This window comes from Rhinolophus sinicus, chromosome 2 (genome assembly GCF_057876585.1).
Source record: "Rhinolophus sinicus isolate RSI-liver-muscle chromosome 2, RSI-T2T, whole genome shotgun sequence".
In the NCBI taxonomy this organism is placed as follows: Eukaryota; Metazoa; Chordata; class Mammalia; order Chiroptera; family Rhinolophidae; genus Rhinolophus; species Rhinolophus sinicus.
The window spans coordinates 85,612,247-85,637,275 of record NC_142502.1 but is presented as its reverse complement, the minus strand read 5'-3'; the positions used below and the strand labels follow the sequence as shown (position 1 = coordinate 85,637,275).

Here is a 25,029-nt window from a genome sequence, read left to right as displayed (position 1 = left end):
CAGAGCCCCAGAAAGTAGTTTCTAGGCTCTCGGCCTCACATAGACAGGTGCTGGTTCAGGTAGTAAATGGCCATCAACTGTGATTGGATGGCCATCAGCTGTGGCTAGTTGGCCATCAGCTATAACCAGTGAGCCATTGGCCACTAATATAACTGCTGTGGCTACGCTAGCAAAAAAATGGGGGCTAGCAAGAAGATGGTGGCTGAGCTGGCAAAAGCGGATTGCAGAGAGGCGGATGCCGCCAGCGAGAATATAGTGGTATGACTCCCCTATCTATGGCTCCGTGGGTGTTCCTTTTTGGCCTCACCATGTCCTGCGTTCTTGTGTGGGGAGCGGGAGCAGAGACCCCGCAGGCCGCCCTGCATGACAGTCTGTCTTTAGAAACTATTGTTTTTGGTTCCGGATTGAAGACTAGACCATTGGGTTTCTTTTTCTAATGCTTTACAAAAACAATACACATTTTTTAGGAGTTTCTATATTAATATTTCACCAAGGCCAGCTGGCTCCACCACTCTATTAGGAGCAATTATTCCATTCTTAATTAAGAACCTGATTATCACAAATACAACTTGTGGGGAGAGCCCCAGAAAGCAGTTTCCAGGCTCTCGGCCTCACATAGAAAGGTGCTGGCTCAGGTAGTAGCACCTTTGCTGGCTGTGCAACTGTGATTGCATGGCCATCAGCTGTGGCTAGTTGGCCGTCAGCTGTAACCAGTGAGCCATTGTCCACTAATATAACTGCTGTAGCTACGCTAGCAAAAAAATGGGTGCTAGCAAGAAGATGGTGGCTGAGCTAACAAGAGTGGATTGCAGAGAGGCGGATGCCGCCAGTGAGAATATAGTGATATGACTCCCCTACTTATGGCTCCGTGGGTGTTCCTTTTTGGCCTCACCATATCTTGCGTTCTCTTGTGGGGAGCGGGAGCAGAGACCCCGCAGGCCTCCCCGCATGACAAATGGCGCAGCGAGCAGGGTCTCCTGCATGACACAACCCAAAAGTACTGAGAGGATGGGCATTGAAGTTTTGTTCTCAAACCAGTTAACCCTCAGAAATATCTAGAGACTTTGTTTAAAATATATATATTTGGCTCTAACCTCAGTTCTCATTCAGTGGGCCTAGGTGGAGCTCAGAAAAAGAAAAGAAAAATCATCCAGGTGGTTCTTATTTTCAACCATGTTTGGGAACCATTGCTCCAATCTACATGTGGGAAATACCTAGTCACTGGCCATAGGTCCCAGAGTCTCTTTTTACTCACACCTCTCAGGGAATGAGAAACGTCTGTGCTCAGAAAGGCAGGACTAATACCGTGCAGCTCTCAAGGTGGCCTGCTACACCCCAGTGCAGAAAAACACAGTTGGTACAAATTAGCCACTCAATAAATAGTGAGTGAGTGAATGAATGAATGAATGAATGAATGAATGAATGAATGAATGAATGAATGAATGAACCAATGTCTAGTATATCTCTATGGCAGTACTGTTTTCTGAATACCATCATTTTTCTTTCCCTTATTAGAACTCTCCTAATAATACAACTTTCCTATTAAGAGCCTCACTTATTTGTGTTTCCACTTAAGCTTGAATTTTCAATTCAAATATTTGAGCAAAAGAATCAGGAATTAACAAGACCAAGCTGCTACTGCCCACTTTAATAAAAATATTTCAAGCTCCAACACTTTTTCTCTTTATAGATCAACTTCCAAAAAGTCTGACTGGTAGGTAACTATTTTACCTTTGATACTTGGATGGTAGTAACACTGTAAATAAGCAATTGATCTTAACACATATTTGCTCTTAAATGTGTGTTTATCCTTAATGAACCATATAATATAGTTAGCTCTAGCTGTTAATAATAAGGCTGAAAGAAGATTGTCCCTGAAAGGTTTGCAAAACTAGCTGGCTTTTGTGAAATATTAATAGAAAAACCCCTAAAAATATGTATAGTTTTTTGAGAAGCTTAAGAAAAGAGGCTTTTTGATTAGTACCTATTTCGATCACTTAATTTCTTTTTTGAAGCCCTATTTCTCACCAGTCTATTTATTAAGGACTCATCTTAGATACCAAGATTGCTAGTAATACTGTTTTATTCATCTTACTTGTGTGGATTTAATGGATAGATTATTTGGCTGTATTTCATCTTGTCTTAGAACATTTCATCTGTCTATTCCACGTGAAGGTCTTGATCTAAAAATAACATTCCATTAGCGAGCATTTTAACAGAAAGTCCTTTAAACATACATATATATATATATATATATATATATATATGGAGGTACATATATGGAGGAACATGATACACAGTTATATACATTTTCCCTAAACTACATAAAATGTTACAATAATTTTAGCAAAATAAGATTGTGAAAATGGATTAATAAAGGCACAAACTCACTTTTGTAAATTCTTGTTTTAATTTTTATTGTCGTCTGATCACTGGCTGTCTGAGAAAGGAAGATTATAGACTATAAATAAAACAGTGAGCTAAGTGAATTGTGAAAGACATTTCCATTGCAAAATCAAAATATCTCTCTCTCTCTCTCTCTCTCTCTCTCACACACACACACACACACACACAAACACACACACACACATACATACATACACACACATCACCTTCCCTTTTAGCCAAATCATATAGGTTAATATTCCAGGAGCTTTGTGTTAAATTTTGGCTTTAAATAAATCACTTCATCTAGCCAAAACCACTGACTTTTTCTTGGTTTCTACACAAAACTTTAATTCAGGTCCAGTTTCCTTCAAATTCAGTCCAGGTGCTAAAAAAAGTCTTGGTTTTCCAAGGAACATTCAACAGAGTTTCTCTCTCTGTATTCATATTTATAACATAGCCTCTAAATAGTCCAGTATTTTGTATTTTCTGGATTGAAGTAACTCCGTTGTGAATTTGTAGTCTATCAAATTCATAGACACTCACTTATAAATGTATGTTTTTCCTCTTAGAAATTAGTGATTATTCCTTTAGGATCTTGTTTTCATTATTGGAAAACTCTTTAGAATTTTAGAGAAAAGACATGTGTGTTATAAATTAACAATTAAGAGAATAATAATAATAATAAAAAGCATTTCTTTAGAATGACTTTAGTTACCACCCAATGTCAAAATTCAGATCTGTGGTAAATTCTACAACTTTTTGCTTTCATGCTATTTAATTTATAGACTTAGAGTTCTGGATATTTCTTTGGGTCTGGGCCTCAGGGATAAATCAATGTATTTAAACTTTATTAGCTTTCAAACCTAAAATATAATCAGGGCCTCTTCCACCTCCCTTCTTCCTCAGCTCCACTCCTGAATTTTGGTTAAAAACCGTGATCAGCAACAATTACTCTAATAATCAGATGAGGTGTTTGAAAGTGTTAACAGACTTCATTAGAAATCATAGCCTTAGGGAGGCAATATGGCACCAGTATGTCTGGGTTTGAATAATTTCCCCATCATTTCCAAGACAAGTAACTGTAAACAAGTGAGTCATTCTATGTGCCTCAGTTTCTTGTCTGTGAAATGGAAAATATAATAATCAATCCTAACCCAGAATACTGGTACAAAGATTATATCAGTTAAATTATGCAAAAAAAATAATGTCTAGAACATAGTAAAATTCAGTAAATAGTAACTCTTACTATAGACATTGAAGGATTTGGAAAATCATGCAAATTGATAATTTTTGCAAAATCATTTATGTTGTCATACAAGTGGTGTGGGAAGATAATCATTTCTGGAAGATCTAAGGTGTCATATTTTCTCAAGATTAGTGACTTCTTAAATATGATGTTTCTGTAATGATGTTAGGGCAGATAATGAACTCAGACAATTGGTCTCAAACTTTAATGTGTATAACGTGTTTTCCAGTTAAAATGCAGATTCTGATTCAGTTGGTCTGGAATGGGGCCGCAGATTTGCATTTCTATCAAGCTCCCAGGTACTGCTAATGCTGTTGATCCACCCTATTCCTGATGGCACAGAACTCTCAACCCCCCTGGAATTTCCTGTGGTATGAGCAATAAGGGTATCTTTTGTTATGTTAATGAGGTGACTTTTGGAAAGCAGTTGGGTAACCTAAGAATGGGGGCTGGTTGCCACCGGAACCCAAATAAGTGATGAGAAGGAAGGGGCTGGAGGTTTAATCTACAGCCAATGATTTAATCAATCATGCCTATGCAATGAAACTTCCAGAAAAACCCAAAAGGCCTGGGTTCAGGGAGCTTTTGTGTAGGTGAACATGTGGAGGTTCTGGAAGAGTGAAGTGCCTGGAGAGAGCTTAGATACCCCCTGTCCTCTCCATTTACCTTGCCCTGTACATCTCTTCAGCCTGGCTGTTCCTGAGTTATAGCCTTTCATAATAAACTGGTGATATAGTAAATAAAATGTTTCTTTGAGTTCTGTGAGCCATTCTAGCAAATTCATCAAACCTGAGGAGGAGGTCATGAAAACCTCTAATTTATAGCCAGTCGGTCAGAAGTACAGATAATAACTTAGACATGCAATTGGCATTCTGAGTTGGAGGGGGTTGTTCGAAACTCCCTGATTTATAGCTAGCTGGTCAGAAGTACAAGTACGAACCTGGAATCATGACTGGTGTCTGGGATGGGGGGCAGTCTTATGGGACTGAATCCTTAACTTGTTCAATCTGATTCTATCTCTGGGTAGGTATGGTCAGAATACAGTTGAAACGTCGGACACCAACTGGTGTCTTGAGAATTGCTTACTGGAACATGTCTCAGAACACCAAAAGAAATACCATCCCTAGAATCATGATTCTTAAATGTGTTTCAATTTGTTTACCAATTCAGTGGAGGGAAAGATCTCATCACCTCCCATTTATCCCCACACAATTAAACATCCCCAGAGTCAACAGCAAGAGAGGCATGGTTTTGATTAAAGAATAGTGAGGTGATGTCTGTTTTTTATTAAGTATAAATAAATTATTAATATATCCCAGATGTATTAATACCAAGACTTTCATGTTATAAACATGAAAAAGTAAACATGGATCATGGGAAGAACTCTCATTGTCCCCACAATTTCACTGTCCACATTGATAACCAGTGATTTGATGGATAAAGGCCATGTGTCAGAAAACATCAGAACAGTGTCATCATTTGAGCATCAGCATACAAAATACGATATTCAGAAAAAAGTGCAGAATGTGTGTTTCACACTGAGTGAAATTACGCTTGGAGATGAAGAGCAGCCAAAGGGTGAGAGGGGAAAAATCAGCCAGATAAGATTACTTGTTTGAACCTCTGATATGAAACCTGAATGTTCTAGAGTATGAGGTGTGATCAAAAGATACAGTGAATGTTTAAATTAAAAAAAATTATTATAGTAAAAGATGCATTGCCATTAATCCCCCTCAAAATACACCACCCTCACTTCGAACACACTTATCACATCATTCTTGCTACTTTCTGAAGCAGTTCTGGAAGTCCTCTTTCGTGAGGGTCTTTAGTTGCACTGTTGTGGCTGCCTCAATGTCCTGAATAGATTAAAAACATTTACGTTTCATGGTCATTTTGACTCTGGGGAAGAGCCAGAAGTCACATGGTGCCAGATCCCATGAATAAGGTGGATGAGGACACACCGTAGTGTTTTTATTTGATACAAATTGCAGTACTAGAAGTGATGTATGACACGGGCTTTGTCATGATGGAGGACAATTTATGGCACACTTTAAAACAAATCTATGTAATTTTACTAACAATTGTCACCCCAAGAAATTTAAATTAAAAAACAACAACAAACAAACAAACAAAAAAACCACACCTTCTCTCAACCGTAGCTCACACCCAACTGACTGCACCAAACAAGTTGAATGAAACTTGTCACACACTGTTACTAAAGTTCGACGCACTGTTTCCCATATTGAAGATTCCTACCTTTCCATTGGATGGCACTTGGCAGCAGCATTCATCGTAATTTTTTTTTTAATCACACTTTGTAAGTCATATTTCCCATGCTAACTTTGGCAATTTTAAAGAACACTTTGTCCTGGCAGTTGGCATCTCATCAGAACTCCTCGTAGAAAAATCTCAGACCCCTTAAATTCACGTGAGGTTTGCCTAACCTCCCAAGGATAGCTATAAGTAGACTCAGTTACCAGGAGAGACTTTGTGAATGCTCTTACCTTTTTGATGGTGTACTTGGGGCTATCCTGGAAGGCACCAGTCTTCAGAACAGAGAGGTAGAGCCTATAGATCAAATTCTTCTGTGCATTTGTTTTCACTCCAAATCACTTCTTTTAGAAAACAATGACTATCCGATGTTGGTACTCTTTGAGAATATTATCACCTGCCTCAAAGAAACTGCAGAGAGTGAATGGCTAACAGCCAGAGCTGATCTTTAAAACATTGCATTAATATGAATAGTATCCAGATCTTGACAAACTCTTGAAAATAAACCTACCATTTGAAAACCTGCAAGGAACATTTTAATGGATCTGCTTGCAAACTCATCTCAACTTTGTGAAATAATAACATAGAACAAACTGAAGCTCTATGAGATATCATTCAAATGAAGGTTTAATAAACACACAGAGATATTGCTTGCCAGTTTAAAGCTGTACCCTGGCTATGAACACTAGCTTACTTGTCTTGTTTACTCAGTCCTGCACCCTAATGACTGCTGACTATGTGTTCAACACTATTCTATTCATTTTATAAGTCTTAATTTGATTTTCACAAGTCATATATGAAGTAGGTGTTTTTTTCTGTTTCTTTTTCTTTTTCTTTTCTTTTTTCCTTTTTTCCCCATGTGAAGCACCTAGAAGTTAACAACTTGTCCAAGGTCACACAGAAGGCAATAGAGGCAGAATTGAAAGAAGGCAGTTTGGGGCATCAGAAACTGTGATTTTTAACAACCATAATATACTCCTCTCATCTAATGATGTGAAATGTATAACTGCCAATTGATTATCAATGTTACATCTTCCAGGGAACATGTGTGTATAACAAGATAATTCTTGAAAATACGTGTTCAATGGAAGAAAGTATGTTGTAATATAAAGAGCAAGAGCCTAGGAAACGAGTTTGATCTCTAACTATACCAGGTAGTATGGAGGAAATCAGTTATCCTCACCCTAGAATACAGATTTCTCACACATTTAATTTTGGTAATAGTTTAACAAAAATACGTGATCTCTGAGATTAGATGTGCTGTAATATTCTTGGATTAGGAAACTGAAGATATATTTGACGCCAGTGCATTTTCAACAAATCTCCACACTGCCTGTGTATAGGGACAGTTCTGGAATAGTTTTTTTTTTTTTTCCTTAAAGACCATTAGTCTGCCAAGAACTTTTCCTTCCTATAATATACTAAATTTTAGAAAGAGACTCTCTCATTTCTTTCTTTGCCTTTGGAAAAAATACCAATTCTTTCAGAAATCTAAATTGAAATTTGGAGTATAATTACTTTCTCTCTTGTTGGATTACCTTTTATTGCTTTGTTTTCCAAGTTCTAAATAATTTTATAAATCATGTATCCCAGACTCAGTGAAATAATCATAATAGGGCATGTTGCTTTGCGTTTACTACTCATATGTCTGAATTTATAAAATGGCATCTTTTTTTAGCAAGGAACATGAAAATTTTTACTTAAGTCACACTCAAAATATGATATAGAACTTTTGCTATGTACAAAACCAGTAAGTTGGTCATCATTTGCCACTTTGACCAGGCACTGGTGTGTGTGTGTGTGTGTGTGTGTGTGTGTGTGTGTGTGTGTGAAAGAGAGAAAGAGAGAGAGAGAGAGAGAGAGAGAGAGAGAGAGAGAGAGATTCATTGAATATCTGTGTATCTGTTGGCTTTTGTTTTTCTAAGTACTGTGTATGGGGAACCATTAGCTATTTTAATTGGGGTAATTTAAAATCAGATTACAGAGAAAGACACAACTTCCTCTCATCTCTCTGAAGAAGGCACCATATCTGGTTGCACCTTTCACCTTCATTCGCTAAAATTCCAGACACTCTAAGGAATAACCTGGCAGGTGACTCTTAGGACATTTCAAAATTCAAAACTCCCTCCAGAAAAGAGACATGGGGTGGGGCGGGGAAATAGCCCTAAAGACATAGCCTATTCCAATGGAGACAAATGCTGGCTTTAGTTTCACCACTAGGTTTACTTGTGCACAAAAGTTCCCCATAAAATCCAGCTGGTTTAAATTTTGTCTGCAGACCTGAAGCCCAGCAAATTTGGCTTGGCTTTCTATTTTGCAGAAAATGCTTCACACGACTGTAATCTGGAAATACTGAAATGTACAGACTCTCAATAGAAATAGGAGAACAGCTGTCTTCTACCTTCACTTTCTCCCAACTCTACCCTTAAAGGCTTAGGTGTTGTTGCGGGAGGGGAAAAAGTCTGCCACTGAGCATGAAAGCTGGTATGAATCATCCATGACTACCTTTGTTGTTCGCTGTAAGCCAAAAAGGAAAGATTAAAGAGTTGCCATTGATGAGTGAGACAACTCACATTTTGGCATCACTAGAGAACGAAGGAGCATTTAAGATCATGGAGGGAAATAAAACAACAAAACAATACTGTTACAATTTGAACAATAACAGTTTTCAGTATGTGAAAGCATAGTGTTATCTTTTCCATTTTCCACCCTTATGCTTTCACTGGCTTCATACAATTCCCTTGTTGCCTATAATTGGGTCTGGAGTTAGTGCCAAAGCTGCATAAAATAAGCAGCCTTTCCTTTATACTTTCTGTGCATCATGACTGTGTATGTGAAGTCATAAAAATCATTTATTATGAGCATGTGTATTCCTGGCTTAAAGAGCCAAGTATTTTTGTGACAACAATATAATAGCATCAGATGTATTCCCATAAAACACCATATGTGGGCACTTAATAGTTATTGCCCTGGCACTTACATACTGGGCTATCATCTTAAAGGGGGACTCCTTGGAAAAGAGAACTTTTCGTACTTAGACAAATAAAATCCCTTAGATGAGATAGGTGAGCAAGGAGTAGAGATTTGTTAAGAATCCATTGATAATGACAATTGTTTATCTTCCTTTAGCATCAGATTATCTCAAACCATCTTCTAGAGTTCCTTTCATGGATTCAAGGAAACCCTGTACAGTATTGCAAACATCAGTAAATATTCTCTCAATCTCAAAGACACAAGAATTGTCTAATATCACGTATATATCTGGTGAACTATAAGAATGGGCACAATATAATTTTTATTCTTATTATTTATTACTCTTTGGAAAGCATTTATTTGAGTCTTGTGGTACAAATCACAGTAAACAATTTGGTTTTCAAACTAGATAAAAGAATGCAGAACAGATCAAAGCTGATTTGTGGGATTTGAGTGCTTGGTGATGTTCTGAAAATGCGCCTTTGTGAAGAAGACTATTCCCCATCATCTCTTTCCCTTCTGCTAGCTTCCAGCTTAGTGGGGGAATGGCTTCCTTTGGTTGCCACTGAGGCTGGAGACTGAGATTTCCCAATTCCCAATATGCTTTGAGTTTGCCAGAACTCTGGGACCCACGTTTTACTATTGCATTAGCCCCAGGGTTGAGTGGCCAGACACTCACTGTAGGTATATGATAAAGACTTTCAAAACAACCCAACTGCAGAAAAAGTCCAGAGCTCGTTACTTCCTGACTATATGTCCACTTTCACTGGGTGTCAGGACAATCTGAATGGTGAAAAACCACATAAGTCAGATTTCGGGGCTTTCTTTGAAGGGCAATACTTTAGTGACATACTGGTGTGTGTCACTGGGGTCTGTGTAGGAAGATGCTGCTGTTGACGTTTTAAGTTTTCATGCCAGGCATGAGTCAATACCTGCATCTCTATTCCCTCACTCTTGTAGTGTAACAGACAGCCTGAAATGTACAATGGCATTTTGTTTAAAGTACATATGGTAGTTATTACATTGAAAATGTACACTGAGCATATGTCTACAACAGTATTAGTGCCTTCCAACACTTCTACATGGCTGCTTCGACCCAGTCAATTTCTCTCACCGTTCTTTGGCCCCAACTTCCATTCCAGCACCCCTCCCGTACAAAGGAAATATTGTTGCTTTTAATTGTTTTTGTTCTTTTAATACTGCCAGGTAGCTTAAAGGGAAATTTTGAGATGGAAAGATCTCTCACTGATCCAAATAAATTTTTCTCTAATTGGTAAAACTGACTTAGGAGTTACTATCACTACATCTGGTTATTCTCCACCAGTTGCTGACTTTTTCAAAGGCCTTTCTTTATCTGTTAAACATAACTTCCTGACCTCTTCTCTCTTTTTCATTAAGAACTTGTATTCTACTAGCCTACTGTAATGTGGTTTGCAATCTGGTTTTTCTCTCTTTCACCTCTAAAACCATGAGTTTTCCATTCTCTACCAAGGGTTCTCCATCCTGACCATGCATTGAAAGGGTCTAGAGAGCTTTTCAACATTATGAATGTCCAGTACTTTATTCCCACTTATCCCTTGACCCATTAAATCAAAACATATAATGGTAAGTCCTAGGAATCTTTAATTTTAAATACTCTGTAATCAATACCTATATGCAACCATAATCAAACATACTTTTTTAATTTAACAAAAATTCATAGCTTCTACAAGATATTTTATGCCTTGTCTCAATTAATCCTCACAATAATAAATATTACTATTTTCATTTAGTACAGTAGGAAACTGGGGCACTAAAGGCATTCTTTTTAATTTGCTTGTTTTTTAAGTACTCCAGATTATATATTTAGTAAATTTTAGAGTGAAGACTTAAATCTATGGCTGAAAGCCAAAGGCTGGCCTCTTTTCACTATACTATACTACTCCTCACTTCACTCTGTTGTCCATGTTTACTAACAAACTCTTTTTGTTTCCAATTCTCATTATGTCTTTGTAGGTTTATTTAAAGTAACAAAACAGCTGGAAAATTCATATTTACAAGGGCCTAATATCGTGTATTGTAATGTAAACTGAATGCATTTATAACAAAAAATAATGTGGCCCTAATTGATTGAGGTATCATTTAAATCCCAGTAGAGATAATGATGTTACATCTCATACTTACTTTTGAGAATAAAGTGAACTCAAAGTTAACACTTATAAGGAGAGACTGCAATGAATGCCTATCCCACTGCTCAGTATTTTCTGCAAAAGAAGGAGAGCCTTACTGTCTCCTAGGTGAAGAATATTCTTTAGTGCTCTCATCACCTTTCTCCAAGTCCACTTTCCTCCTTTCTCAATTTTATTTAACCTTCTTTCACTGTTTTCTTCTATTTCAAATGGCATATAGGTGGGAAGAGAAAAGAAAGAGCTAATATTTATTAAGCAACTATCATTTGTCAATAATTTTCATTTGTGGTATATTATTATCCCTGATTAGTCTGCTTTTGCTGGGTTATGAAGTTTATACATCTCTAAACTTCAGTGGCTTGATTTCTAGCTCATGGTACATGTAGGCAGCTGTGGGGTGACAGCTGAGGTTCTGCTTCCTGTTCCTAGACTCAGGATAAAGGCATAGTCACTATTTGGAATATGTCATTCCCATGGCAGAGATAAAACAAACAAACAAACAAACAAACAAACAAACAAATGAAGCAATGGAATTGCTCTTAAGCTTCTGCTTGACCATAACATACATGTTTGCTGATCTCATTTTTCAATATCTCAAGCCAAGGTCAAGCCCAATGTCAGTGGGGTGGTAAACATACTCCTCTCAGGAAAAAAAAAAAAAAAGAGCTTTAAGTCACATGGCATCAGGTGGTGGGTGTCTAATCCATTACAGTGAAAGAGGAGTGGACCTTGTGCAAAATAATACAATCTATCTCAATTCCCCTTGGATATCTGAGAAGCATGAGACTCAGAGTTTGAATGAACTTGTCCAGTGCTACTAGAGCTAGTGAATAACACACTGATGGAGTTCTTTCTGATTCTAAAGCCAGTGTTTTCTCTGAGCAATCAGGTTGAAAAGTGGAGAAACAAACATTGTGGTTCTATTATTCTTTCATCTTTCATGCTAAAGCTATTCTAAACCATCATGTCGCCTCAAGAATCTAAGCGTCATCTTTGTTTTAACACTCAGCATATTCAATATCAAACAAAACTCTAAATTATACAGAGGGTGCCCCCAAAATGTATACACATTTTAAGAAAGGAAAACTGTATTAAAATTGTAATACTCAATATATACCGATAACAAAAGATGAATACAAGTCACGTTTGACTTCTGCAATTACAAGAGGTGCTCACAGTGGTTACCATCAGCGTCCAGACACTTCTGATTACGGCGAACTACTGCTTGAGCAACACTGACCAAAGTGTCCGTTTGTATACATATTTTTGGCACCCCTGGTATATTTCTTAAGGATGTGACTTATTGAGCACATATTCTGTGTTAAACTGTTCCAAACTCTCTTTTTATATCACCATATTTAACTTTTCACAATAAATTTTGTGGTAGGCATTATCTCATTTTAAAGATAAGGGAACAAAGTCTCAGTAAGTTGACTAAAATAACAGAGCCAGTTTTTAATCTATCTCTGATTCTCACGACTGTGCTACTATTCCCTGCCCAATTCTGCTTTCCTACAAAAACCTCTTTGTTTTAAATTATACCTTTCCACTTTCTGTCCTCTGTGCTCCAGCTCCTAGCATCTACTCATATTTTTAATTTTCATCTTATCACATCTAACTTGCTGTTGTAGCTTCCCACTTAGGTCTCTCTGCCAAACCAATCTATTTACCATGACTAGACTAATTTTCAAACTCTGCCTCGATCATGTTATTTCTGTACGCAAGAGACAGCTATTGCTCGACTTTGCTCCTGTTTTTGCCCTTCCCAAGTCTAAACTCCTTCATCTGATTTCCAAAATCACCTAGATTACATATCAGCCTTATTTCCCACCATTCCTCAAATGTGTACCTTTCCCCTAGTTGTCCCTCATTTATTCCCACCTTAGTTCATTCACATCATTCCACTTACCTGAAACTAAGTTGAGAACTTCATGAAAGCAGAGTCATGTATTAGTGTACAAATATACCCCATGTTGATTGTCATAGAGCTAGCTTTAAAGTAGGAAGTAATTACTTAATTGGAAAATCCGCACTTGGGTTCAAATAGGGTGGTTTCTGCCACATGGTCCTGTGGACATTTGTAGGTGACTAGGTATAAATGATCCACGAACTCCTGCTAGTTCTGCTGGAATAGGTCTCCAAAGTAGAGGGCAAATTCTAAATTCACCATATCCCATGAGGACAAGTTAAGAAATTGAAAAATGGGAAATTAACTGGCAGCAAACGTGGAATTAATGTTACATCAGGCTAACCTCTCCAAGGGGCTATAGGAGTAGCATTTGGGAAATCAGGCATCTCCCAAACCACAGGGTGAAAAGTTTGCTTGACTCCCAAGAATAGAGAACAAGAAAAATTGTGGTGTCAGGTGCTTGTGAATGTATGTGCCTTGTAGAGGAAAGTATTATAAATTAGTGCCTACATTTATGGATACAAAATACTGTTAATATTGCGCTCCCTGAGTTTCTATTAACTAAGTACAGAATCCTTAATAAACATCTTATACCCACCCAAAATATATAAAAATTTGTCTATCAATCATAAATACCCATGTTTTCCTAGATGAATTTTTATGGATTCCCAGATATATCCTGTGGAGAAAATAAATTTAGGTAAAGTGTGCCCCTCTACAATAGTAAAAAACTAAAAAACACTTGCAGTAAAAAATGTGCATAACTTATTTTGTTTAATCTAGAATTTCCAGTCATTTAACTTATGGGAATCTTTCATTTGTTAAGCACATAAAAGTATTCTACAGAACTAGAACTTGTGGTTTTTGGGACACGATTTAGAAAATTTTGCCTCTTCTAACAAACTTTGAATTTGCTGAGTCCACTTAGATATCTGTGAATCCAATGACAAAGATGCTTACTCTTTGCCCATCAATAAACAAACTAAACTCTTAGAATTAATCACCAACAAATACTGTTTATTAACACATTTTTGTTGATTGGATAACCATATGCATTACAGTTAAGACACTGAATTTACATTTTAAAAAATGGTGATAATAAGTGGAAAAAAATATGATTTATGTGACACACCATGGCTGATGTCAGTTAAGATGAGAAAGAAAATTACATAATCATATATTGTGCAGTGTATGTCACTAAACAGTGACAGATGTTCTCTTTCAAATACGAAATTTGCTAATATATACTTTTTGGCCATTAGGTAATCATGTGAGCATGCATTTATAATAGCCATATTATACTGTAAATCAGATAGATATGGTGTCAATTCTCGAGAAGGTTGTTGTCTAAGGAGAATTAAGAACATATATCACACTTTTATATTCAGCTTTTCCCTGATAATTTGCAAATTTATGTGCGGGAAAGAGATACTGCAAATATATATATATATATATATATATATATATATATATATATATATATGTTTTCCATTTTAAAACTCAATAACTTACAAAACTTTCTGAATTATCTTATCATTCCAAATGACTATGAAGTCTCTCCAAAATGTATCTTTCCTTTTTTTTCTTTTTCCCTCTAACTCTCTTTCCCCTGATGTTTTTAATCAGCCTATGAAAAAATTGCTTAAGCCAGCCAGGTAAAATCTTATATATTTCCAAAAGGGTAGACATTATTAAATCCTTCAACTCCAAATGGAGACATCAGAAAGCTATCTAGACAATTAATGGTATTGTCACATATACTTTTTAATAAAAAATTCTATATGTTAAAAACCTCTCTATATAAAAACATAGACTTATGAAGTTGATAAAATATAGTGTAAATTATTCCAATTCTTATCTTACATTAGTCTTATTCAAAGTCCTCCTAGTGCTTGCATAATATGATTCAAGGTAAAAATGACTGTTCAATTTTGGAAACATATTATTTTTTTCTATTAAACTCATTCCAGACATAGGCAGTTTTAAAAATGGGGCTACTTTATATTTTTTATGAAAGACTCAGGTTGTGTCAATGTCGACATAGATTATAGTAACCAAAGATACAGTGATGTCTGTTTTTAAACAGTTACACTAATCTTTTGTGTATTATTCTTTATATGCCCTTTGCCTGGTGAATACTCTGGAAAGATTTACATATGGTCCTAACTATACATCCTTAAAAACAGAAAATGCTCATTTTTGATACCATAATCTAAGATAACATGCCTTGAAAATTGCAGCATTCATTTTTTTTATATTTCTGTTAAATCTCAAAGTTAAAGCAGCTGATTTATTTGATCACATCGAAAATGAACGTATTTCCAAAGTGTGTGAAAGTTCAAATATCCTACAGGTGTATGTGAGGCATTTTAGATGCTTTAGTTATCAGATTTTTATGTCACTTAGTCTACTGTGAATTTCAGCAACAGAAACAAACATGGATTTGACAATTAAGTTCGTGAACTTTCTACCATGCTTTTACATGGTGGAAAGTTTGCGAACTTAATTGACCTTTGTAATCATGAATATTTGCAATCAGATACTATTAAATGCTACTTATTGTACAATGCTATCAAATACAACTTGTCTCTATTACTTTTCAAATGTATTTCCTAATCCAATTGTCTGCCTCATTGGAAAAAGCTAAAAATGTTTTTTGTGGTTTCTATGAGGTGGATTTTATATATAATTGCTAGAAGATTTTGCTACAAATTTGCATCTTCATTGTTTACCAACTCCATGATCTTCGACAAGAAAACTATTCCAAGTCTGAGTTTCTTTATTAAATTGAGCTAATCATTACTATTTGGCTAGTTGTTATAAAATTAAACAATGTGTCTCAAAGTGCCTTGTAAAGCATTAAGCATCATATAAAAAGAAGTAAAACATTTTATGCGTTGTATGAACATGTGCATGCATCTGTCTCTTCCATCCTATAGATATACATGCATACATACATATACGGGGGTTGTCAAAAAATGTATACATATGACTTGTATTCATCTTTTGTTACTGGTATATACTGAGTATTACAATTTTAATACAGTTTTTTCCTTTCTTAAAATGTGTATACATTTTTTTGGCACCCTCTGTATATATCTAGATTTTGCCAGAAGCATCAGCATCACCATTGTCTTCCCAGACCTACTGAATCAAAGTTGGCATTTTAAGATAAACAGAAGATTCACATTATAATTTGAAAAGCATTGCATTAAGTGGTATACCGTATCCGATAATCTAAGAAGTCCCATCAATTTTGTAATTCTATACATGCACACTTGTGTATCTATAGATGTATACTCTAACAAGGAATATTCTGTTTCTATTTTAATTGATATCTTTAGATCTGTTTCGTATGAGCCCAAAGTTACAGGTGACAGTTTTTTTTTTGTTGCTTTTTTTTTAGTTTCAAGGTTTAAAACTATTGCCTTCTGAAACAATAATATTATATTGATCTAATCCAGTGTTATTTATCAGAAATAGCATAATTTGTATTCCAATTGCTACCTCAGTGACTATTTCATTATTTGCAGAAACTATTCAAGATGATGTAGAACATTTGAGAGATTTTATTACTGCCTTTGAGACCTAGTATTATCACTAAGCAAATCAACTAGACATGTGAACAACTTTGTCATTCAACCAAGGGTCAACCATTGTCAGGCTTGTCAATAGACGCTCCTAGACTTATGATGGGGTTATTTCCCAGCAAACCCATCATAAATTGAAAATATCATGAGTCAAAAATTCAGTTAATACACCTAACCCACCAAATATCACAGCTTAGCCTAATCTACCTTAAACGTGCTCAGAACACTTACAATAGCCTCCAGTTGGGCAAAATAATCTCACTGCCACTGTGTAGCTCCTAAGAGTATCACACCACATATCACTAGCTTGGGAAAAGATCAAAATTCAAAGTACAGTTTCTACTGAATGCGTATTACTTTTGCACATGGTAAAGTGAAAAAATCATGAAGTCAAACCATCATAAACTGGGATTGTCTGTATTGTCATTTACTAACCCTGAGCTTTTTGGCTAGTGTCAAAAGAACAAGACAAATGTTCTGACAATTAAGTTCGAGAACTTGTTGCAACAATGTTGCTAATCACTTTTTTATATCAGAGGGATCATTCATTATGTATTTGTACTGACTGGACAAATCGTTAATCAAGTTTACTATTTGGAAGTGCTGGAAAGGCTGCATGAAAAAGTTAGACGACCTGAAGTTTTTGCCAACAATTCATGACTCTTGCATCACAACAATATACCACCTCACACGGCACTGTTAGTGAGGGAGTTTTTAAGCGAGTAAACAAATAACTGTATTGGAACACTCTCCCTACTCTCCTGATCTGGCCCCCAATGACTTCTTTCTTTCCCTGAAGATAAAGGAAATATTGAAAGGAAGACATTTTGATGACATTCAGGACATCAGGGGTAATATGACGACCATTCCAGATAAAGAGTTCCAAAATTGTTTTGAAGGGTGGACTAGGTGCTGGCATAAGTGCATAGCTTCCCAAGGGGAGTACTTCGAAGGTGACCATAGTGATATTCAACCATGAGGTATGTAGCACTTTTTCTAGGATGAGTTCGCGAACTTAAATGTCAGACCTCGTATACTTATTCATTATGTGTTTCTTTGTTGACATACAGAAATCTGTACATATTTAATATATGTGGCTTGATGAGTTTGAAGATAAGTATACACTGTGAAACCATTACTGCAATCTACATCATAAGTTTCTTCCCATCCTTTTTCTTATTATTTTTGTGTGTGTGCGATAAGAACACTTAACATGGGATCTACCCTCTCAGCAAATTTTTAAGTGTACAATACAGTCTTGCTAAATAATCACTATAGTGTATGGTAGATCTCTAGGACTTACTCATCTTGCATAACTGAAACTTTGTACACTTTGACTAAGACCTCTAAATTTCCCCTTCCTCCAGCCCCTGGCAACCAGCATGTGTTTAGTCATAGTGCTAGAAAATAAACCTAAGACATGGATTTATCTTCTTTGAAGTTTGTGAACTAAATAAATGAACATGCCTTGTTGATGCCTATCATAATTATTTACAGAAAGCATATTATTTAGTTAGTTTAGTTTTTACAACATAAGTTTCAGCATCAATGGTATTATCCTCGTTTTCTGTGTATTCCTTGGTTTGTCGTATTTCTAATGTGTTATTTTTTTCATATTTAAAGATGCTTATATATTTTCCTTTCTTAACAGCAATGCTCCTTAGATCCATTTTAGAACAGGGCTTTCAAACAACAATGATCAAAAGAGTCCATGATATATGAAATTTCACTCCTGATCATTAGGGGAAACAAGTCAAAACTCGTTTTCAATTTGGGAATTGTATACCTTCAGATGAGAAATTGTTGACCAAATTAGAAATTAAATATATTAAAGCTGATAAGTAGCGCCAACCCTTGGGTACATGAGAAGGCCATCCTTGAATTTTCATTATTACTAAAATATGACCATGGTATTGACACTCTTTTATTTAACCATGAAAATAAAGCAAAAAACAAAAACAAAAAACAAAAAAAAAACACACGCACACAAAAAAACTTAACTATATGATGTGATGCATTAACAATTAAAAAAAAAAACAGCTACCAAATATATTGTTAAATCAATCAATGAAAGTGTTCACTTGGCCAACATTTTTCTTCTAAGCAGAATCTTCTAGGTTATGTTTTAATTGAAATTTTAATCAAAGGTTTACAAATTTGCAGTTTGTGATCTTTTTAAAATTTTTATTTCAAGCATTCTGACATTTATTTTATTATTTCATATCTGATCTATCACATTTCTTTTTACAATTCATTTACTATTTCAGATACGTTATACAAAGTAGAGTTTTGGTCTTCAGCCACTTCTGCACAAGGATTTTGGAAGAAAATAATAGAAATGATCACATCTCTGTAGCTCGTTTGGGGAGAACACTATTTAAATTTTGTCTTAATGTAAAGCTAAATTCATCATGATTTCCCATCAAATGCACAGGGATTTTGCAGTGTAGCTCATAATAGTGTTTAATTTCTCTAGGGAACAAGATAAGATAAACAAGTCACTGACAGTGTTTATATATAAATATAGCAGATGGTGTGGGACTGAGGTTGGTTATTAACTCTGCCGACTTTAATTTCATGGTTATAAAACACTGTAAACCTCACTGTTTATAAAAGGCAGGGAAGAATCCCCAGTGGGCTTCAGTAGCCAAGAAACCCTCCATAACATTAATCTCTCTAACTGATATTGGGTATCCTCCTAGGGTGCAATATTTAAGATTGTAGATTGATTGCTAGACACATTAAAATTTTCACTGGGATTATTAGGTAGCATTTCTGTCATTGATCTAGTATAACCCTGTTAATGAGTTCCATGTGAGTGAAAATTAGTGAATGAAATGATTCTTTCTAAATTTTGCTAGATGAATGTTTAACAATTGGTTTAGGCAGTTATATATCTAAAAGAGAGCCTAATTTGTCAAAATAATACCTTTATTCTTATGAAAAGATAAATCATGACACCAAACTACTAGACCAAATGCACTGAGAGATAGAATTTCATAAAAGAAAACTATAGCATCATTCGAATAATCAATGTACATTATATACATTTACATTTAGGCCATGAATCTGCCTAAAATGTCACACACAAAAAAAACATAGAATTAAAATGAAGCGAATTCATATCCCAAATCGATTTAAATATAATATTTTATTATGATCATTTATTTCACTAAAAAGCTGTATGCTCAATTTGAATAAAATCATTTCTACCAAAAAGGAACACTATTATAAGCATGGCATTATTTGAAATAGTCCAGTTTTTCCATTTCAACTTTATAGTGAATAACACAATTTATTTTACAACCACAGAAGTGAAAAAATTTCACAAGCTCTACCTCTATTACTTTTCCATTCAGAAGAGGTTAATTTTTCAGTTTCTAAGGTAAGACTTCCATAAACGCTATATGATAACCCAATATGTGAGTTGGGGATTAAAAAAATCTTGAACTAAAAATATCTTCACTGTATTAAAGTTCAGACCCCTTGAGAAAGGGTTTTTTAGTCACAAAATGGTCAGTTGCTCTTCTAGCTCTTATTTCCGGCTGCTTCTTCTGGGCCCACCCTGAGAGTTTTGTTACTAATCTGAAACAGTCTGTCTCCTTGCTTTCTACCTATTATTCCTAACATACACCTCAAAGCTTGGCTTCCAAGGAGCCGGCTTGTAAACAGCAGCAGCCCCGGGTAGAGAGAGGACTAAATGGAACTGTTGGTAACATATCTTCTCATCTCCCTTCCTGTTCAGAGACTATTGTCACCGGATATAATATCCTGCACTTGATACATTCATTTCTGCAAAAAACTATCTACTCATACTTGGATTTCCAGGTCTCAAAATGTATGAACATCTATAACAAAGGACAGGAAGGCCTCCCTCAAGTAGAAACTTTATATAATTTTTCTTTTTTCTTCTTTTTTTTTAAGCCTCAAAACCCACAGCTAATTAGGTATGTGTGAGATTCATATTTGTGTTAAATTGAGTCAAAACTAGGGGAGATTTCACTTCAAAGTTACTAGCAAAAGTCACCTAAAACAGATCTATCAATTAATTTTAAGGATCGCATCTTTTTGTCTTGTGTTTTGTGAAGTGAGGTGAAATGAACACTCAGGCCATGGAGTGGCCAAGAGGCACCATTAAGTGAGACAAAAATAGATAAAAATAATAGAAACTGAAGGGGTTAAAAATGGGAAACAGAACAGGGGAAACAAGCAAAGCCAGATATTGAAATGTCTGAGGGGTAAACAGAGTGATTGGTTTAAGGACTCTCCTTTGTAAGAATTCATAAATACAGTGGGTCTTAGGGTAATGAGGTATCATTAAAAGCACATTAAAACAATCACTCTTGTAATGAAGGAATCATTTTCAATATCCCAATAGGTAGCCTAAGGTTTCTGTCCTTTTTTCCACCAAGTCTATATACAAAGTACAATCTTATAAATATAATCTTTTTTCTACTCATGGTTTGAAAAAAAAGTTTCTATAAGGAAATTATCCGATTTAAAGATGAAAACAAGCTGTTAAAATTTAAGAAAAGTGTTCCCACTTTCACCCTCATCTATCATATTTTATTAAAATAGTATAATTGAAATAAATTGGTTCCTTATAAACATAAAGCAAATTACAACCCACCCCACAGTATAAAAATAATGCACTACCTTTAAATATTTTAATCTTACTTTCATTATTTTCTTTCAGATTATCCAACTCTGTCTAATGTCAAAGGCATTACATTGCATAAAAGAAAACAGGTGAAGGAAATAACTCTACGTGGATTTCATTCCCCCTTCAACGGTCAGTTAAAAATCAAACCTCTATACTATTTTTATTATTTATTCTCTCTAGAAATCCAATAATATATATTTTTTAATTTTTCGTTTCTAGGAGAAGTAATTTATGCTGTCATGTGCATGACAGTCACCTGCGGAATCCTTCTCTTGGTTACGTTCAAGCTGAGGTAACTGGATACAACTGAGAAGGGAAGGAAAGGGCTGGAATTGAATCAGCCCTGTTAAAGCACATTTCACAATGGCAGAGCTCACAAAGGGCCTGAGCATGAAAACTTCTCCATTAAGACCTACTAAATCAACTTTTAATGTGGGACAGGTTCATGGAAACATTACTCTTAGTCTTCATATGTCAGGGAAAAGTGATCATAAGGGATTTTTTTACATTACATTTTTACAAGCACATATGTATTGTCCCCCTAATTAAACTGTTATCAATCTTTCCCCTGGTTTTCTTACAAAACCCAAATTGAACTTGACGGTATGCCTTATTCAAATCACTTGCAGTATTAATCAGCTTACATAATGGACCTGGTGTGTGCTTCATACAGTTTATATCTACCTGAAGATTTACTCTTCATTTCAATTTTTTATATGCTAATGACTTTATTCATGTTTTAATATGCAGTCATTAAAAAAAGACATTTAATGAGGCCTCACGAGGTACTGTTAGAAAGACTTATTACTACTGCCTGACATTAATTCACTCTTTCCAAATCTTCTTTTTCCTTGGCTGCCTTGCTCGAATGCAGTAATGCTCCAGCAGGCATGAGAGATTTGAGATTTGAGACCCATCAATCTCTAGATTTCTAGACGTCTAGGGTTTAAAATTTTTTTCCTCTTATTTACCATTTTCAAATAGATATAAATTGGTATGCAGTTGCTTACTTTAATTTAAAGAAGTAACGTCATATTTAAATATCAGTGATGTTCATTTGCTGATTCATTATACCTACCAGTATATTTCCATGTAATTTGAATATCATAAATGTTAGTGAAGAAATATATGTGTGTATATACATATATATATATATATATATATATATATATATATATATAGTATTTATTATACAAACACATACATAAAATACATTTATCAGTAAGATTAGACCCAGAGAGGAGCAGAGACAATACGCATTTTATTCCTCATTTTATTTCTCAGAGGGGGCAACACAGTAAACCATACAAAGCATGTATACATATTGCTCCTCCAGAAATCTCAGACTGAGACAACCAGGCAGAAAAAATGAAAGACTGAAGCGGGTAGGTATATAGCAATATCAAAGTGTTGGGCATAGGATAAGTGTATACTCTGCTTATGGTCAAACATATTTATTATTAAACGCATTGCCAGCTAAACACATCCACTCATTGGATCCAACATCTCTAAGCATTTAATTTGATGCTTACCAATATCAGTACCACAACACACTGCTTTTCTCCAAGGCCTTAAAATTTGTCTTTTTATGAAAAGATATTCCTTGGATTCTAAGATACGCTTAAAGGCCAAATAACAACAGTCAGTTTCAAGGGGGAAAATAGCATTTGGAATTTATTAAAATTTTCCTTTATTTGATTTAAAATATTTGAGAGCCCTGTTCAATTACTGGGCCTGCCTAGATATTCTATCACAGACATATTCTTTCAGAGAAGCACGAATGGTTTCCTAGATTAGTAAAAATCTTATTTTAATGGTTCTCAACGTTGATTTCTTAGCCACACATATAATATATAAAGTTCATATCTGCCACATGGGCCCATGGGTTTTTACAGATTATTTGTTGTGCCATAGATAAATAAGGTGATGGCAATTTAAAATTCCCTGTGTATCAGCTGTAACTTTACCTCCTCTCTTTCCTGCATAGAAAGGCATATCCCTTTACTGGATGACAATGGGAGTGTTATAAATGAAAATCTTGAATATACTGTAATATGTATTATAAAGCAAATTATTCATACTGTTACATATATTACACTTAGTTATAAATTATTTTCCATACAATTTAAAATTGATCCTTGTATGTAATCTGAAAGATCCAGACCCAAATGACAAAAGTAAAAGTCATAATAGAAAGAACCAAACAAAACAAAAGCATCATTAACAACAAACCCTGCATTAACCCACATCTGGAGGTAAATAATACTTTCTCAATAAAAGAAGGCTGGATGCCACTCACCGGGTGGTCAGGTATAATCCATGTGAACATTTTTCTGCAGTAAAGATTGAGGTTTTTGCATTTGTTTCATGGTATGCTAAATGAAAACAGCCCTAAATTTTCGAAGAAATTTGCAGAGAAACCAGTAATTTATAACACAAATATTTGAAAAAGAAAGGACTCTTTTTCTTTTTGGAAATGATTATTTGGAAATTACTGTTAAATGCATGATTGCTACTTCTAGAAAGACCATAGAACTCCATTCTAGTATTGAGACTTTACATTCAGGAACTTGCTTATTTTTCCCTGTCAGGCACAGAATCGATCCAAACATATAAGCACACATACATTTGTAAAATACTTAAAATGGCATACTGTTAACTTTTACTTTTACTTTTATATAGAACCTCCAGAATATCAAGTCAAACCAGAGATCCTTCACCAATCCAAATACCTGGAGGACTCATGATTCATTAAGAGCCACGGATCATTAACAATCACTTTATTTCAAGCAAGTCTTTGTAGCCAGTCAACAGAAGATCCTATTCCTCATCAATGGAAAAATTTTAAGATGGACTTAATGACACTGGATCATTAAGTGTAGTAATGTAAGGCATAATAATATGGCAGCTGTTCAATTTATTTTTGCTTAAGAAAATACTCTAGTATAAATATACACTGGTATCTTTAATGACACTGGTACAGAATTACAGAATTGCCCTTGAAGGCAAAAACTGTTATCATAAGTTACAGTCTGCATGATTTATTTCATGATAAATTTGAATCCATAAAATAGTAATTAGTTGCATCATAACATGACATAGTTGGCAGGGTTTTTTTTTTGTGATCAATTTGATAAATTCCCATTAACTTGCCAAAAGGATAATGCTAATAAAAATAACCAATATATTTGTTATTTGTATATCCATTTTCAAATCATTAGCTCAATTATTAGCATTGGAATTAAGTTCCTAAATATTTGGTTGGATGATTAGTCTTGAAAATGATGTCTTGGTTTTTTAACAATTTGCATACTGTTGAACTTCTTTTTGAACTTGATATCTTTATGTCATACTCATAAAGCTGTAAAGCAACTGCATTGGCTAAAAAATTAATGTGCATTTTAATAATAATACATTTTATTTGTGAATTTCAGTTTTGCTATGCTAATTATGAACTTCTGCAATAATAAAGTAACATCATAATTGCTACTTTCTATAGTTTCCATATTGTTACTTTTGGTTTGATTTAATATCAGCACATAATTGTGATTAGAAAATTTTGGAAAATATGTTTATTAGTTAACTTTTTGATACATATATGCTTTTCAACTGTTTGCAATCATTATACTACCAATTGCTAAGAATAAACATGAGTGTTTTTAATCTATAGTAGCACAGAGGCACAAATCGTCAATGACCCGAGCATACCAATAATTAGTTGTATATTTACAATTAAAGGTCCATAATTTTTCACCTGTTTGGCCTCACATCTATTGCTGTTCACTTCACTTCAGATCAAATGGTCTACATTAAATTAAATA

General features: G+C 34.9%; 1 protein-coding gene across 2 annotated transcripts in view; it reads left to right on the top strand.

Moving 5' to 3' along the window:
• GFRAL (GDNF family receptor alpha like) overlaps positions 1 to 24,169 on the top strand; it is a 64,235-nt gene extending 40,066 nt beyond the window's left edge. For both annotated transcript variants that reach the window (XM_088795645.1, XM_088795646.1), the window contains 3 exons: positions 21,242 to 21,337; positions 21,428 to 21,500; positions 23,891 to 24,169. In XM_088795645.1, coding sequence (XP_088651771.1) covers positions 21,242 to 21,337; positions 21,428 to 21,500; positions 23,891 to 23,963 — 242 coding nt within the window. In that variant the 3' untranslated portion in view covers positions 23,964 to 24,169. The remainder of the gene's footprint in view (positions 1 to 21,241; positions 21,338 to 21,427; positions 21,501 to 23,890) is intronic.
• Positions 24,170 to 25,029: the final 860 nt, after the last annotated feature.